Raw genomic sequence first — 18,682 nt, 5'->3', positions numbered from 1 at the left:
CATTGACAGATGATGGACCTGAGTTGGGGACTTGTTTTTTTGTGGGATGAGTAGAAGTTTTTATTGGTATTATTTTTGCCTACATAACATCATTTGGTGGCTTTTTATTCCATATTTGGGAGGCAGAATGAACAAACAGTTGAACACCATGCTCCACTGGTTCATGCTATGAAGTACTCTATTGGACTGTGAACTGTCATTGTCTTGGTGAATAATTAATCATATTTTTTTTTTACATAGCTTGCCATTTTAATGGACAGTTTAAGTAGAAATGTTCAAAAATATAAAATTCAAGGATATTTATTCAAAAATATTAATTTGTTTTATTCTTTTGCAGATGACTGTGCCAGGAGATCAGAGGGACAGCTGATATCTTCAATTTTTAGATCAGATGACCTTGAGATCCCACAGGATACAATTGAAGTGAATGACATTACTCCAGATATACCATCATCCCTTCACAGCAAAGATCTGTCATCTGATCCTTTCATACAGGTCCTGTCTTCTGATTCATTACTGACTACTAAGGAAAATCAAAGTCACAAAATAAGCATTAAAAAACGAATTGCTCCTAAAGCAAAGAAGCCATTTTCAAGTTCAGAATATGGAAATAGTTTTCCCCTCAAAAAGTCTTTTCTTAAACATCAAAGAATTCACACAGCAGAGAATAGATTTTCTTGTTCCAAGTGTGGGAAATGTTTTAACCAGAAATCAGATCTTGTTAGGCACCAGAGAACTCACACAGGAGAGAAGCCTTATTCATGTTCAGAATATGGAAAATGTTTTAACCATAAATCAGATGTTGTTATCCACCAAATAACCCACTCAGGGGTGAAGCCATTTTCATGTTTAGAATGTGGAAAATGTTTTAACCATAAATCTAATTTTGTTAAGCACCAGAGAACCCACACAGGGGAGAAGCCTTTTTCATGTTCAGAATGTGGGAAATGCTTTGTACAGAAATCAACTCTTAATACACATCATAGAACCCACACAGGGGAGAAGCCTTTTTCATGTTCAGAATGTGGGAAATGCTTTGTACAGAAATCAACTCTTAATAAACATCAGAGAACTCACACAGGAGAGAAGCCTTTTTCATGTTCAGAATGTGGGAAATGCTTTGTACAGAAATCAACTCTTAATACATATCATAGAACCCACACAGGGGAGAAGCCTTTTTCATGTTCAGAATGTGGGAAATGCTTTGTACAGAAATCAACTCTTAATAAACATCAGAGAACTCACACAGGAGAGAAGCCTTTTTCATGTTCAGAATGTGGGAAATACTTTGTACAGAAATCACATCTTAATGCACATCAGAGAACTCGCACAGGAGAGAAGCCTTTTTCATGTTCAGAATGTGGGAAATGTTTTGTACAGAAATCAACTCTTAATAAACATCAGAGAAGTCACACAGGTGAGAAGCCTTTTCATGTTCAAAATGTGCGAAATGTTTTAATCAGAAAACGCATTTTGGTAGCCACTGGAGAACCCACGCAGGGGAGAACGCTGCAACAACACCCAACTGGTCTCTGTACAGACTAGAAAGGCCCTAGCTGCACAACTAAAATCACCTCGTACCTACATCACCAACACCTATATCCACCAACGCTTGGGTCAGAGACATTGTCTCCTACAGCTACAATATAGAATTTTCCATGCTCCCTTGTTTTCGAGACCCACCCCACTAAGACTCCTTCCCTCATTGCCGGCTTTTTCAAGGCTATTGATTCGCTATCCAAAGCAGGCATCATAATCCCAGTTCCAGGACACCGAAACATCAGATACTGGAGGCAGGCCGAGGGGTCGGGGCAAAGCCAAAGACCCTACCCACAATCCTGCCCTTATGCACCAACAGCTTATTACACAGTTTTACAATACATCAGACATGTGTTTAAATGAAACAAGCAAAGGCATAAAGTTTTCAATGCTAATAAAATGCACTTTTATAAAATTAGAATTGTTTCTATATATGTTAAAATGTTCTTTTGACAATATTTCTACAAGTAAAAGTTTGAGATTTCTGTGGTAATGGTTATTTGTTCCTTTTAAACCTGTTCTGAGTGTCAATAAAATATTTCTCTGGTTAAGTTTCCACATTTTATTTTAGCCTTTCATTTTACTCATAGGGCAGGAAAAGCCCATGATGCATCTGTGTAAACCATATAAAAGGTACTGGCTTAGACAGGTAAAGCATTTTTGAAACTATGTAGTTCACTTGTACAAGCTGCATAGATGAAAACCTGCTTAAAGGGAACCGGTCACCTGGTTTTCCCCATATAAAGTACGACCACCACCTGTATGGCCTTTATATACACAATTCTAGAATGCTGCATATAAGTCCCCAAGCAGATCTCCGTAACTGGTATTGGATGTTTCGACCCCAGCAGTTCTCCTCCTGCCGGTCGCCCCCGCACATTTCGTCCCCAGGATTTGGCCCCCAGGATGTTTTGCCCCCGCACATCTCACCCCCGCACATATCTCCCCCAGTTCGCCTCCGTCCGGGGGCAAAATGTGCGGGGGCGAATCTTAATAGGGGTGAAATGTACCTGGGGGCAAACAGATGGGGACGAACTGCTGGGGGCAAATTGCTGGGGGCGAACTGCTGGGGGCGAAACTTCCTATAACCAAAATTAACATATTTTTAACCATCCAAACAATGCTATTTAAATATTCATGATGGCTGAACTGCAAGCAGTCAGTCTCACTTCATCATATATGATTAACTGTGAAACGCTGCAGTGTTCCAATTACACTATACTTTTAGAAGCCATAGACTTCATCATTAGACTGGCTGTCTGGAGAATCCTCCGGTGGGTCCAGGCCTCTCCTTCAGGGGCATCTATAACGCCTGACCTCGCAGATGGTATGGTGTCACTAAGATTTTAATGTTATTTATTGTTGAATATCATATTCAGCGAATACATCAGACCGGAAGCGGCAGACGTGATGACATTACTAGATTGTGCCTGCCGTGCCTCAGGCCACACGTGAGGACATTACTAGATTGTGCCTCAGACCACACGTGAGGACATTACTAGATTGTGCCTCAGACCACACATGGGGACGTTGCTAGATTGTGCCTCAGACCACATGTGAGGACGTTGCTAGGTTGTGCCTCTGACCACACTTGAGGACGTTGCTAGGTTGTGCCTCTGACCACACATGAGTACGTTGCTAGATTGTGCCTCAGACCACACGTGGGAACGTTGCTAGATTGTGCCTCAGACCACACGTGGGGACGTTGCTAGGTTGTGCCTCAGACCACACGTGGAGACGTTGCTAGATTGTGCCTCTGACCACACGTGAGGACGTTGCTAGGTTGTGCCTCTGACCACACGTGAGGACGTTGCTAGGTTGTGCCTCAGACCACACGTGAGGACGTTGCTAGGTTGTGCCTCAGACCACACGTGGGGACATTGCTAGATTGTGCCTCAGACCACACGTGGGGACGTTGCTAGGTTGTGCCTCAGACCACACGTGGGCACATTGCTGGATTGTGCCCGCCATGCCTCAGACCACGTGCAGCAGATAGCAGAGCAGAAAGGCAGTTATTTATTTATATTATTTTAATTTGAATTCTCACCAGGAACATGTTCGTGTTGTATTACAAAGATTGAAGGAAAAAATTACTTGTTTGCTAAAATTGAGAAATTTTTTTTTCTGTTCAGGAAATTAAATTCCTGTGGATCATTTTATCGGCTAATTGGGTCCAACCTAGTGACCTGAAAGCGTTGCAATAATTTGTAGGATTCGCCAACTATTATAGGAAATTCATTAGGGGTTTTTCTCAGATTGCTGAACCTCTTGCTGACCTCACACGTAAGGGGGCAGATATCCAGGTTTGGCCATCGGATGCTATTGGGGCTTTTGAAAAATTGAAAGAGTATTTTATGTCTGCTCCTGTTCTAATCCAACCCGATCTCTAAGAACCATTCATTGTGGAGGTGGATGCTTCGGAGGTCGGGGTAGGGGCCGTTTTATCCCAGAGTTTCAAAAAACTGGCCAATTTGCGGCCATGTGGTTTTTTTCTAGAGAAAATTTTCGTCTGCTGAAAGAAATTCTGCTGTTGGGAATTGTGAGTTACTCACTGTTAAATTAGCCTTTAAGGAATGGAAACATTTTCTGGAGGGGGCTGTTCATGAAATTACTGTGGTCACTGACCATAGGAATTTAGCATATATTGATCAGCTGACTGGCTAGCTCCCTAGACAGGCCAGATGGTCTTTATTTTTCTCTAGATTCAATTTCTCTATGACTTTCAGGCTGTGAAGGCTGTCAAACTATCAGGCAGTTTAAGTTCAGTTTCTCCTCCAGAACCTTTATCCTCCATTTTATCGAAGGGCATTGTGCTTTCTGTGATATCCTCAGAGTTGGAAGCTGAGATACGTAAAGTCCAGTCGCTGGCTCCTTCTGCCACTCCTGGGTCCAAATTATTTGTAGTTGTGTACCTAAGATCGTGACTGTTGCAGGAGTTTCATGATTCCATCTTGAGTGGTTATCTTGGGGTCACAGCTCTGCGGAAAGCTATTACTAGGCCTTTTGGTGGCTGTCTATGAATAATGATATTAAAGATTTCGTATACAGGAGCACAGTGCTGACCTGAAGTGAGTACTGGAGCCTCCTGTATTATGTCTCTAGCCTCACTACTCTCTCCTGTCCTCCACTCCAACAAAAGCTGTTTTTTCCTTTTTTGCCCCACACAGTTGCAATTTCCCTGCCCGCTCTACACTTTCTGCCCTCTAGTTGATGATATCACAGTACCTTCCCCCACTGCTCTCTGTGATGGTGACAGCGGTTCCCCATCTTCTTCATTGTTGCCATTATTTATGTGTGTAAAGTACATACACAAATCACATACAGTATATACACTATATAAATAAATACAGTGTATATGCCATCTGTATTGATGTGAATGTGTATACGTGTAACATTTTTAGATAAGTCAGACCTTAAACAGCATATATGCTTTAGCTAAAAGTGCCACAAAAAATAATAAAACACATGTACCTTTTAAAAAAAAATAACTGTCATTTTTATATGCAGAATGAATAAATTAATATATCTATAATGTTGTTTATACCAAATGTATAATAGTAAAAAAATAATTACCACTTCCCCACGCCCAAAGAAATTATTAAAGTAAATCATTAAAAGGGTTGTCCCATTTCAAAAATTACTCCATAAGCTCAGGGGTATAAAAACCAAACAAACCCAAAAACTGAGGTTTTACTCTTTCTATCTTTGTTGATTGGCTGCAGCTGTGAAGTTGGGTCTGCAGCGCTGTAGTCAATCCCTGAACTCAGCGTGTGATGTAGACATCACAAGCCACTGAGTTCGGTGACAGATCACAGTACTGCAGACATGAAGTCACCGCTGCAGCCAATCAACAACAGGTGCGGGAAGTGGCAAGTGGAAGCTCACTATTATCACGCACTATATATATATTACAGTTAAAGCATGTTTTTCTCAATATCTGACATGAAATCAGAATAAACCTTTCCCGTTTTAGATCAATTAGAATTACCATCATTTTTAATATTTGCCAAATGCCAGAATAATGAGAGAGAGAATGTTTGAAGGAATTTTTATTAGTTACTGCAAAGTCAAAAGTTTACATACACTACGATTACTATGCCTTTAAACAACAATTCTGGACTGCCCATGTGATGATGTCATGGGTTTGGAAGCTTCTGCTAGTTTTTTTTGGCAACATCTGAGTTCAGGTCACTGTTCTTTGGTGCATACGGTTACCATCCTAAGTTTGGTACTTTTAGTGGGGGAGGGGCTTCGGGAGTTACTGAGGAGGAACGTTTTGCTTCATCGCTCTCCTCAGTATGGTGGGAGGTTCTGAGTAATTGCACCTGTCTCCCATGATTTTCCAAACATAAAGCTGACAGGAGACGCTCGCCAAGTCCGGACCTGAGTGTGAATGATTTTGTGTAGATGTCTACCAGGAATATCAAGTTGAAGGTTCCTTCCCGGAAGCTGGGACCTAGATTTATTGGTCCCTATAAAATAACCGCCGTCATTAATTCACCAGCATTTCGTCTTGAGCTATCTGAGACCCTTAAGATCCACAATGTGTTTCACAGGTCTCTGCTCAAGAAATATGTAGAACCTCTTGAGTCCTCACCCCTACCGCCGCCCCCAATCATGGTTGATGGTAATCTGGAGTTCCAGATTTAGAGGATTGTAGATTCTCATCTCAAGCGTTGTTCTCTACAGTACTTGGTGCATTGGAAGGGTTATGGTCCAGAGGAAAGGATGTGGATTTCAGCATCAGAGGTGAATGATCCTAGGTTGGTTTATGTATTCCACACCTCTTATCCTAAGAAACCTGGTCCTGAGTGTGCAGAGGCCACTCGTAGAAGGCAGGGTACTGTCACGGGTGTGTCAGGTGTAATTGTCACTCTGCATCTGGCTGTAGAAGGTCACTGCGCTTGGCATTGCAGACACCTTAATCCTTCTTCCTTTAGGACCCAGCAGTGACTCCTTTTCTGCTGCTGATTGACACACCCTGGTCTGGTTGTTTAAAAACACTCATTTTGCTTCAGGGAGTCACCAGTCATATTTCTATGTACCATTGTGCAGGTATTAGGGCTCTAGTAGTCGACTAGGTTCTTCTCTTGTGCCCTTGGAGGATAGTTGGCATTTTCTTTCTGGTGTCTGCTCAAGCTAAGTTTATCCTCTTGTTTGTCTACCTTGTTGTCTTTAGTTTATAGTGGGGCCTGAACAGTGCTTACCCCTTCCCTCCCTATCTAGGGCTAAGCTCTAGGGATAAACAGGGCTTAGGTTTCCTGCTCGGTGATCGTTATGGAACCTATATAGGGATGGTAGGATAGGCAGGGTGATACTAGATCTGCCTAGGGGTCTTCACTCCCCCTCTCCATAGTGTTTGGGCTTCCTTCCCCTCTTCTCTTCGTGTTGAACTTGGCGTTTCCTACACTTGGCGTGACAGCAAGTCTCCGCTGCGGATTTTGACCGATTGAAATGTCATTGCATGCGGTGGATCGCGGCTCCATTCCGTACACATTGTACACGCGTGGCTCTGCCCGTACACCTTATACACGCGCGGCTCCACTCCGTACATCTCGTACATTCGTGGCTCTGCTCCTTATGCCTCGTACACGCGCGGCTCTGCTCCGTACACCTCATACGCTCCGCTCCGTACACTTCATACACACTGCTCCGCTCCGTACACTTGGTATACACTGCTCCGTACACCTGGAACACACGGCTCTGCTCTGTACACCTCGTACACACGCGGCTCCACTCCATACAACTTGTACACATGGCTCTGCTCCGTACACCCGGATCCGCTCTGTACACACGGCAGCACTCCATACACCTCGAACACAAGGCTCTGCCCTGTATACACGGCTGAACGCCGTACACCTCATACACACACGGCTCCGCTCCATACACCTCGTACACATGCGGCTCCGCTCCATACACCTCGTACATGCGCGGCTCCGCTCCGCACACCTTGTACACCCGCGGCTCCGCTCCGTACGCCTCGAAGACGCGCGGCTCTGCTCCGTACGCCTCGAAGACGCGCGGCTCCGCTCCGTACGCCTCGTACACGTGCGGCTCCGCTCCATACGCCTCGTACACGCGCGGCTCCGCACGCCTCGTACACGCGCGGCTCCGCTCCGTACGCCTCGTAAACACGCGGCTCTGCTCCGTACCCCTCGTACACACGCGGCTCTGCTCCGTACACCTTGTACACACGCGGCTCCGCTCCGTACACCTCGTACACACGCGGCTCCGCTCCGTACACCTCGTACACACGCGGCTCCGCTCCGTACACCTCGTACACACGCGGCTCCGCTTCGTACACCTCGTACACACGCGGCTCCGCTCCATACACCTCGTACACACGCGGCTCCGCTCCGTACACCTCGTACACACGCGGCTCCGCTCCGTACACCTCGTACACACGCGGCTCCGCACACCTCGTACACACGCGGCTCCGCTCCGTACGCCTCGTACACACGCGGCTCCGCTCCGTACGCCTCGTACACACGCGGCTCTGCTCCGTACGCCTCGTACACATATGCGGCTCTGCTCCATACACTTCGTACACACGCGGCTCTGCTCCGTATACCTCGTACACACGCGGCTCTGCTCCGTATACCTCGTACACACGCGGCTCCGCTCCGTACACCTCGTACACACGCGGCTCTGCTCCGTACACCTCGTACACACGCGGCTCTGCTCCGTACACCTCGTACACACGCGGCTCCGCACACCTCGTACACACGCGGCTCCGCTCCGTACGCCTCGTACACACGCGGCTCCGCTCCGTACGCCTCGTACACACGCGGCTCTGCTCCGTACGCCTCGTACACACGCGGCTCTGCTCCGTACGCTTCGTACACACGCGGCTCTGCTCCGTATGCCTTGTACACACGCGGCTCTGCTCCGTATGCCTCGTACACACACGGCTCTGCTCCGTACGCCTCGTACACACACGGCTCTGCTCCGTACACCTCGTACACGCGCGGCTCCGCTCCGTACACCTCGTACACGCGCGGCTCTGCTCCGTACACCTCGTACACACGCGGCTCCGCTCCGTACACCTCGTACACACGCGGCTCTGCTCCGTACACCTCGTACACACACGGCTCCACTCCGTACACCTCGTACACGCGCGGCTCTGCTCCGTACACCTCGTACACGCGCGGCTCCACTCCGTACACCTCGTACACGCGCGGCTCTGCTCCGTACACCTCGTACACACGCGACTCTGCTACATCCACACTGTAAACCCCTCCTGACCCCACACATAAACTTCAGCTCATCCAGCACCATGACAACCAGCACAGCAGAGTCCTGCATCCACTGAGGCCCCTGATCATGTGACCCCTGACTCCTCCCCTCCTGTGACCTCATCACAGCTCCTGTGCGCACAGAGGAGCCATATATGTGGTGGGGTTGAGCCTAGAATGTATTGGCTCCTGTCAGGTATATATTATTGGAGGCAGCAGAATGTATGGGCTCCTGTCAGGTATATATTATTGGAGGCAGCAGAATGTATGGGCTCCTGTCAGGTATATATTATTGGAGGCAGCAGAATGTATGGGCTCCTGCCAGGTATATATTATTGGAGGCAGGAGAATGTATGGGCTCCTGTCAGATATATATTATTGGAGGCAGGAGAATGTATGGGCTCCTGTCAGGTATATATTATTGGAGGCAGGAGAATGTATGAGCTCCTGTCAGGTATATATTATTGGAGGCAGGAGAATGTATGGGCTCCTGTCAGATATATATAATTGGAGGCAGGAGAATGTATGGGCTCCTGTCAGGTATATATTATTGGAACCAGCAGAATGTATGGGCTCCTGTCAGGTATATATTATTGGAGGCAGGAGAATGTATGGGCTCCTGTCAGGTATATATTATTGGAGGCAGGAGAATGTATGGGCTCCTGTCAGGTATATATTATTGGAGGCAGGAGAATGTATGGGCTCCTGTCAGGTATATATTATTGGTGGCAGGAGAATGTATGGGCTCCTGCCAGGTATATATTATTGGAGGCAGGAGAGTGTATGAGCTCCTGTCAGGTATATATTATTGGAGCCAGCAGAATGTATGGGCTCCTGTCAGATATATATTATTGGAGGCAGCAGAATGTATGGGCTCCTGTCAGATATATATTATTGGAGGCAGGAGAATGTATGGGCTCCTGTCAGATATATATTATTGGAGGCAGGAGAATGTATGGGCTCCTGGCAGGTATATATTATTGGAGGCAGGAGAATCTATGGGCTCCTGTCAGGTATATATTATTGGAGGCAGCAGAATCTATGGGCTCCTGTCAGGTATATATTATTGGAGGCAGCAGAATGTATGGGCTCCTGTCAGGTATATATTATTGGAGGCAGCAGAATGTATTGGCTCCTGTCAGGTATATATTATTGGAGGCAGCAGAATGTATGAGCTCCTGTCAGATATATATTATTGGAGGCAGGAGAATGTATGGGCTCCTGTCAGATATATATTATTGGAGGCAGCAGAATGTATGGGCTCCTGTCAGATATATATTATTGGAGGCAGCAGAATGTATGGGCTCCTGTCAGATATATATTATTGGAGGCAGGAGAATGTATGGGCTCCTGTCAGGTATATATTATTGGAGGCAGGAGAATCTATGGGCTCCTGTCAGGTATATATTATTGGAGGCAGCAGAATGTATGGGCTCCTGTCAGGTATGTATTATTGGAGGCAGGAGAATGTATGGGCTCCTGTCAGGTATATATTATTGGAGCTAACAGAATGTATGGGCTCCTGTCAGGTATATATTATTGGAGGCAGGAGAATGTATGGGCTCCTGTCGGGTATATATTATTGGAGGTAGCAGAATGTATGGCCTCCTGTCAGGTATATATTATTGCAGCCAGCAGAATGTATGGGCTCCTGTCAGGTATATATTATTGGAGGCAGGAGAATGTATGGGCTCTTGTCAAGTATATATTATTGGAGACAGCAGAATGTATGGGCTCCTGTCAGGTATATATTATTGGAGGCAGGAGAATGTATGGGCTCCTGTCAGGTATATATTATTGGAGGCAGCAGAATCTATGGGCTCCAGGCAGGTATATATTATTGAAGACAGAAGAATCTATGGGCTCCTGTCAGGTATATATTATTGGAGGCAGGAGAATGTATGGGCTCCTGTCAGGTATATATTATTGGAGGCAGCAGAATGTATGGGCTCCTGTCAGGTATATATTATTGGAGGCAGCAGAATGTATGGGCTCCTGTCAGGTATATATTATTGGAGGCAGCAGAATGTATGGGCTCCATAGGCGGATTATAATGAGGGCAATCCGGGCGACCGCCCGGGGCCCCGAGCCTGCAGGGGTCCCGCGGCTCCGGGTGGGGTGTCTAATGCCGGATTGCCCTCATTATATGTGCGGGCCGCCACGGCACATACTGGTAGCAGTGGCGGGAGGGGGGGGCCCCGGACCGCTCCCCCAGCAGCGGCCGCCGCTACTTCTTCATCGGCCGGGCCAGCACTGCAGCAGTTAACGTCCCTGTGCTGGCCCGGCCGCGTCACTGCTAGGAGACACGGCCCTGTGCGCGGCTGTGTCTCCTAGCTCTGACGTCACGCAGTGCGCCCCGACCTGCACTGCTGCAACGGAGAAGAGAGAGAGCAGGCAGGAGGAATGGAGCCGGTGGATGGTGTGTGTGTGTGTGTGGGCAGATGTGTGTGTGTGGGCAGATGTGTGTGTGGGCAGGTGTGTGTCTGTGTGGGCAGGTGTGTGTGTCTGTGTGGGCAGGTGTGTGTGTGTGTGGGCAGATGTGTGTGTGTGTGGGCAGGTGTGTGTGTGTGTGTGGGCAGGTGTATGTGTGTCTGTGTGGGCAGGTGTGTGTGTGTGTGGGCAGGTGTGTGTGTGGGCAGATGTGTGTGTGTGTGGGCAGATGTGTGTGTGTGTGTGGGCAGGTTAGAAAGTCTTGCCCTGTTGAACACTACACCTGACTTGAGGCCACCACCTCTTGGTTGTCCAATGTTCTTGCTTCTCTAGGGCTCTTCTCAGATATTCATTATACCAACTCCCCAGAATACCAAAGCTAGGGTGGGTGACCGCGAGCCCTGGTGGTGGTCATAATTGCTGCCACCCAGGGGCAATACTCCATAACAACAATCCCCTGAGGTGGTGTAGGATGTAAGGACCTATTCACACTACATTCAGCGCTGCATTCAGGTCTTTACACAAGGCTTACAACTGAATCCCTGAAATTCAGGATTGTGCTGTCTGAAATGAGACATCTGAAAGCAGAGAAAATGGAGCCTAAAGATTCAGACTTTAGTCTCGGTTTGCCTTTGTTCAAATCAATGGCTATGTCAAGGCACATCTGAATGCCATTTTTCAGGGATTTAGATAGAAGCCTGGAAAGAGGAGATGAATGCATTTCCAAATTCAGTGTGAATAGGCCCTTATATCTGGAGTTTTGATATTGATGCCACATGCATTTTACTTGTTTTTAACTTAAAAAAAAATACACACACACTATACATACACACACACTATACATACACACACAGATGTGTGTGTGGGCAGGTGTGTGTGGGCAGGTGTGTGTGTGGGGGGGCAGGTGTGTGTGTGTGTACGCATGTGTGTGTGTGTGCGCATGTGTGTGTGTGGGCAGGTGTGTGTGTGTGATGTCTGTCTGTGTGTGTGTGTGTGTGTGTGTGTGGGCAGATGTCATTGTGTGATGTCTGTTTGTATGTATTTTTGTGTTTCAAATGTGTTTATGCGTGTCTGTATATGTTTGTGTGTGTGCATGCGGCCTCCTGCTGAGTATATTTGGCGCCGTGCGCCTCCTGATGTCTCTGGGGGGGCGCCGTGCGGCAACCCCGCTGTGTATAGATGGCTACGTGCGACCCCCAGCTCTGTATAGATGGCTACGTGTGGCAACCCCGCTGTGTATAGATGGCTACGCGCGGCCTCCCGCTCTGTATAGATGGCTACGTGCGGCCCCCCGCTGTGTATAGACGGTGCCGTGCCCCCCCGCTGTGTATAGATGGCTACGTGCGCCCCCCACTGTGTATAGATGGCTACGTGCGGCCCCCCGCTGAGTATAGATGTCGCAGTGCGGCCTCCTGCTGTGTATAGATGGCTACGTGCGGCCTCCCGCTGAGTATAGATGGAGCTGTGCGGCCTCCTGCTGTCTCTGGGGGGAGCGCCGTACGGCATCTATACTCAGCAGGAGGCCGCACGTAGCCATCTATACACGTATATTCAGCAGGAGGCCGCACGTAGCCATCTATACGGTGCCATCTATACACAGCGGGAGGCCGCACGGCGCCATCTATACACAGCGGGAGGCCGCACGGCGCCATCTATACACAGCGGGAGTCTCAGTGCTTTGCAAGAGCAGTCAATAAATTCTGCTTGACTAATTCTGAGCACCATAAAGTCTGGTTCGCTTCTAACCTGCTGTCTTCATTTTCAGCTTGCTGAATTCTAGCTCATTTACTGTCATTCGAGACGATGCCTTTGCTGGTTCTTTCACCTTGAATACCTGTAAGTGCTCCACTTAATGTCATATTTTTGATTCTGTTCTTCTTCATCTTTCGGCATGTGCAATTGTATGAGCAAGTATTCATATGAATTTATGACCTACTTAAACCTTCAAGGACCTTAAATTTTATTCAATCAATTTTTTTTCCAGTTTAAAACTATGGGACATATATGTGCCTTGGTCCTCAAAGGGTTTTTAAAGGGGCTGCAAACATAAATACGAAAAAAATAATTCAATTAGTGCTTTTTGTGTTCATTTAATTTTTATTTGAAGTCCATTTTTTTTATATACCTTGAAATTAAGCCCTACCCCATGGAATGAAGCCCTACCTACATGACATCTGAGAGCTACATGGATCCCGCTTGTGAGGTGCCTGTCCGTCACTGCTATTCAGTTTTAGGGTCCACTCACTAAGCCATATATTCTCTCATGCTAGAGAATAGGGCCAATTATGCTAATGACACTCGGCTCAAACTCTGTCAGAGCTTCAACTGAGTGTGATCCGATTCTCTCGCAGCACAGATATGGAGAAGATGGAGAACTTAATTTCTCCATCTTCTCCATAGTCTCTGTGAGTGTTCATCGGACTGCACTTGGATGACATCCGAGTGCAGTCCAATGTTTTACGTGCACCTGTAGACTTGTATGGGTGCAAATGGTCCGAATATCGATTGAGATTATTTTCTCATGCCAATAATCGCAGATCTGCACTATAGTATAACATAGGGCCGAGTCCTATCCGATAAAACATCACATAGCATTCGGCCGTGTTATACGACAGTGTGAGCGAGCCTTTAGAGTCAAGGAATATTTACATGCAGATGATGATATTACTCTCCAAGTGTATATTTTTTTAGGCGAGTTCATAGTAAATGCTTTGCCTTTTTGACATGTGATCAACTAAAGAACAAGAAAGATTTAGGACCTCCCCTATACAGAAACGGAAAATAGTTTGGAGGACTTGCATGTCATTTTTTATTTATTATGAGAAAATCATAAAAGATCCTGTTTTTTAACCATGCTGTGACTTTCTGCTGAGGGAGACGGAGAGAGCTGCCCTATTCAGAGTCTGTAATAAGACCTGCTGACAAAAGTGTTGAAGATACAGTCTAATGTGAATTAACAATGAAAAGAAGTTAATTTCACAAATGGCTTGTATTTTTTTTAATACAAACTTTTTTGTCTTTACAGCTCCTTTAAAGGGAATCTGTCATCAGGTTTTTGCCACCTAATCTGAGAGCAGCATAATGTACAGTCATGGCCAAAAGTATTGAGAATGACACCAAAATTATATTTTCACATGATCTGCTGGCCTCTGGTTTTTATTAGTGTTTGTCTGATGTTTATATCACATACAGAAATATAATTGCAATCATATTATGAGTACCAATAGGTTATATTGACAGTTAGAATGAGTTAATGCAGCAAGTCAATATTTGCAGTGTTGCCCCTTCTTCTTCAAGACCTCTGTAATTCTCCCTGGCATGCTCTCAATCAACTTTTGGACCAAATCCTGACTGATAGCAGTCTATTCTTGCATAATCAATGCTTGCATTTTGACAGAATTTGTTGGTTTTTGTTTGTCCACCCATCTCTTGATGATTGACCACAAGTTCTCAATGGGATTAAGATTTGGGGAGTTTCCAGGCCATGGACCCAAAATCTCTATGTTTTGTTCCATGAGCCATTTAGTTATCACCTTTGCTTTATGGCAAGGTGCTCCATCATGCTGGAAAAGGCATTGTTGGGCGCCAAACTGCTCTTGGACGGTTGGGAGAAGTTGCTCTTGGAGGACATTCTGGTACCATTCTTTATTCATGGCTGTGTTTTTAGGCAAGACTGTGAGTGAGCTTATTCCCTTGGCTGAGAAGCAACCCCACACATGAATGGTTTCAGGATGCTTTACAGTTGGCATGAGACAAGACTGGTGGTAGCGCTCACCTCTTCTTCTCCGAATAAGCTGTTTTCCAGATGTCCCAAACAATCGTAAAGGGGATTCATCAGAGAAAATGACTTTGCCCCAGTCCTCAGCAGTCCACTCCCTGTACCTTTTGCAGAATATCAGTCGGTCCCTGATGTTTTTTCTGGAGAGAAGTGGCTTCTTTGCTGCCTTCCTTGAAACCAGCCCTTGCTTAAAGAGTCTCCGCCTCACAGTGCGTGGAGAAGCACTCACACCAGCCTGCTGCCATTCCTGAGCAAGCTCGGCACTGCTGGTAGTCCGATCCCGCAGCTGAAACAGTTTTAAGATACGGTCCTGGCGCTTGCTGGTCTTTCTTGGGCACCCTGGAGCCTTTTTGACAACAATGGAAGCTCTCTCCTTGAAGTTCTTGATGATGCGATAGATTGTTGACTGAGGTGCAATCTTTGTAGCTGCGATACTCTTCCCTGTTAGGCCATTTTTGTGCAGTGCAATGATGGCTGCACGTGTTTCTTTAGAGATAACCATGGTTAACTGGAGAGAAACAATGATACCAAGAACCAGCCTCCTTTTAAAGTCTCCAGTGATGTCATTCTTACTTAATCATGACTGATTGATCGCCAGCCCTGTCCTCATCATCACCCACACCTGTGTTAACGGATCAATCACTAAAACGATGTTAGCTGCTCCTTTTAAGGCAGGACTGCAATGATGTTGAAATGTGTTTTGGGGGTTAAAGTTCATTTTCTGGGCAAATATTGACTTTGCAAGTACAGTAACTGCTGTTAAGCTGATCACTCTTTGACATTCAGGAGTATATGCAAATTGCCATTACAAAAAATGAAGCAGTAAACTTTGGAAAAATTACTATTTGTCTCATTCTCAATACTTTTGGCCATGACTGTAGGGTTAGAGGCACTGATTCCAGTAATGTGTCACTTACTGAGCTGCTTAGTGTTGTTTTGATAAAATCATTGATTTGTCAGAAGGTAATTGACTAGTAAGTTCTGTAGGACCCCACCCCCATCACTGATCAGTAGATTTCTGTGTACACTGAGCATGGGCAGAAAGCTGCCAATCAGTGGTGTGGGCGGGGCTATACAGAGCACAGCATTCAGAGAGCTGCTAGATCTGCAGCAGATAAAACGGTGATTTTCTCAAAATGACAACAAGCAGCTGAAAAAGTGACCCATCGCTGGAATCAGGGTATCTGCCCCTATATTGTGCTGCTCTCAGATGGGGCAGCACAATTAATATTGTGCCAAATTAATTTCCCGTGAACTATCACATGATCTATCACAGGGGATCATGTGACATGTCACGTGATAAATCAGGTGTGGGGGGGGGCCCGCGCCTTCTAAACTGCCCGGGGCCCTTGCTACTCTTAATCCACCCCTGTCTGCTGATATGTTATTTTAGGAGTGTAGAAAAACACAGCGTACTACACAGGGGCGGACACAGACTGTAGTGGGCCCCTGTGCAAGAATTTTTTGGGGGCCCCCCCGCCCTTCATAGGGGGCATGAAGGGCCCCCCCACCCCCTCTGTGCATCTCTCATCCCCCCGTGCATCTCTGATTCCCCCCACTCCAAGTTAATTAATTGTATGTAAAAAATTACAACTTACCTCCAGGGCCGGCTCCAGACTTTTTTTTGGGCCCTGGGCGACAGAGTTTCAGTGGGCCCCTTTAACACATACCATGATTCATGATGCACAGATACCGCAGAGAAATATATACATAGTACAAGACCAAGGATTTCACTTACTACATTACATGAGCGATATCTATTGTAAATTCTACGATAGCTCAGAAACCGGCGAATCCTCACAACGCACAGTGCAGACCGGACAGTATAGTCCTCCATACAGTATTATGGGTACCATATCATGCTCCATACAGGATACTGACCCCCTTATAATGCTCCATACAGGATACTGGTCCCCATATAATGCTCCATACAGGATACTGGTCCCCATATAACTCTCCATACAGAATATTGGCCCCCATGTAACGCTCCATGCAGGCTGTTCCCCCCTTATAATGCCCCATGCTGGATGACACCCCCCTTTTAATGCGCTATGCAGGATGTCACATCTACCCCCCATAAAATGCCCCATGCAGGATGTCACCTCTTCCCCCCATATAATGCCCCTTGCAGGATGTCACTTCCCCCCTTTTCAATGCCCCATGCAGCATGTCAGACCACCCCCTCCCTTATAATGCCCCATGCAGGAGGTCACCCCCCCTCCTTATAATGCCCCATGCAGTATGTCACACACCCACCCTCTATATAATGCCCCATGCAGAATGTCAATTCCCCCCTCTCCCTCTTATAATGCCCCTTGCAGGATGTCACACCACATCCCTTATAATGCCCCATGCAGAATGTCACGCCGCCCCTCCCTTATATTGTCCCATGCAGGATGTCACTTCCCCCCTTCCCCTCTTATAATGCCCCATGCAGGATGTCACTTTCCCCCTTCCCCTCTTATAATGCCCCATGCAGGATGTCACTTCCCCCCTTCCCCTCTTATAATGCCCCATGCAGGATGTCACTTCCCCCCTTCCCCTTTTATAATGCCCCATGCATGATGTCACTTCCCCCTTCCCCTCTTATAATGCCCCATGCAGGATGTCAATTCCCCCCTCCCCCATATAATGCCCCATTCAGGATGCCAATCCTCCCCCCCCCTATATAATGCCCCATTCAGGATGTCACACCCACTCTCCCCCCACCATTAAATGCCCCATGCCCCCATACATAAAAAAAAAATCAAATACTCACCTCACTTCTTGCCTGCTGCTGATCTGGACTCCAGCGTTGCGCGCGTCTTCCCGCTCTGTGATGTGACAGCTCAGGAGAGAGCACGCGGTGTAAAGACGTCACCGCGCCCTCTGACCTGAGACGTCACAGTCAGAGGACGCGGCAGACGCTGCGGAGGCACGGGGAGGGGTAAGTATTGTGCCGGCGCCGTCACATGACCGGAGATGTCCCTGCGCTCAGCATGGAGCCCATGCTGAGCGCAGGCACATCTCCGGTCATGTGACGGCGGGGGGTCCTGCGGGGGGGGGGCCCATGAGGAGACGCACAAGAGGGGGGTTCCGAGGGGGGCCCTGACCGGCTGGGCCCCATGCTGGAGTCAGGGCAGTCATGCCCTGTTCAATGAACCGGCTGCACGGGCGGTAGGTCCGCCCCTGGTACTACATCTCTAAAAAGGTATATCTGCTTTAAAAATAGTAATACATAAGAATAATATGTACTATGTCTGACCACTACAAACACTCATCTGAACTGGTCCAAGTGCTGTCAGCTTTTTTCACGGGCAACACTTAGACAATACGGTCGTGTGAATATAGGCTTATGATGCATCTGGTAATAAACATGTTAAGGATGGGCCGCTACTCATGGGCCACTGCTGTGTGCTTGCCCCCCAGGCTAAAATGTGCCAGCCAGCCCCTGCTGCACCGGGTGCCAGAAAACCTAGATACACCTTTGGAATAGGTATCTTGCAAAGTAAGGATGGGGTTTGGTGTTTTTAAGTGATTTTATTGACTCTGTGCATTTATATTTTGTATCAATAATATGATATGGTTATATATATCTTCTGGATATCAGGAGGGCTTATCCCTGTGCATTGACTCTCTCCTTCTCCTTCGATGTCCTGTATAGGCCAAAAAAAACTACGCGTTTCGAGGACTCACAGTTCCTCTTCGTCATCTTCTCGCT

General features: G+C 46.9%; 1 protein-coding gene across 1 annotated transcript in view; it reads left to right on the top strand.

Annotated features, from left to right (window-relative positions):
• Positions 1-1,815, top strand: part of LOC141271711 (uncharacterized) — a 254,208-nt gene extending 252,393 nt beyond the window's left edge. Inside the window, exon 7 of the mRNA XM_073681800.1 lies at positions 338-1,815. Coding sequence (XP_073537901.1) covers positions 338-1,545 — 1,208 coding nt within the window. The 3' untranslated portion in view covers positions 1,546-1,815. The remainder of the gene's footprint in view (positions 1-337) is intronic.
• The last annotated feature ends 16,867 nt before the right edge of the window (positions 1,816-18,682 follow it).

Source organism: Phyllobates terribilis, unplaced genomic scaffold (genome assembly GCF_046119375.1).
Source record: "Phyllobates terribilis strain yellow unplaced genomic scaffold, ASM4611937v1 Scaffold_5__5_contigs__length_657084704, whole genome shotgun sequence".
Taxonomy (NCBI): Eukaryota; Metazoa; Chordata; class Amphibia; order Anura; family Dendrobatidae; genus Phyllobates; species Phyllobates terribilis.
Note: the sequence above shows the minus strand (reverse complement) of the source record. Positions and strands in the feature narration are given on the sequence as shown.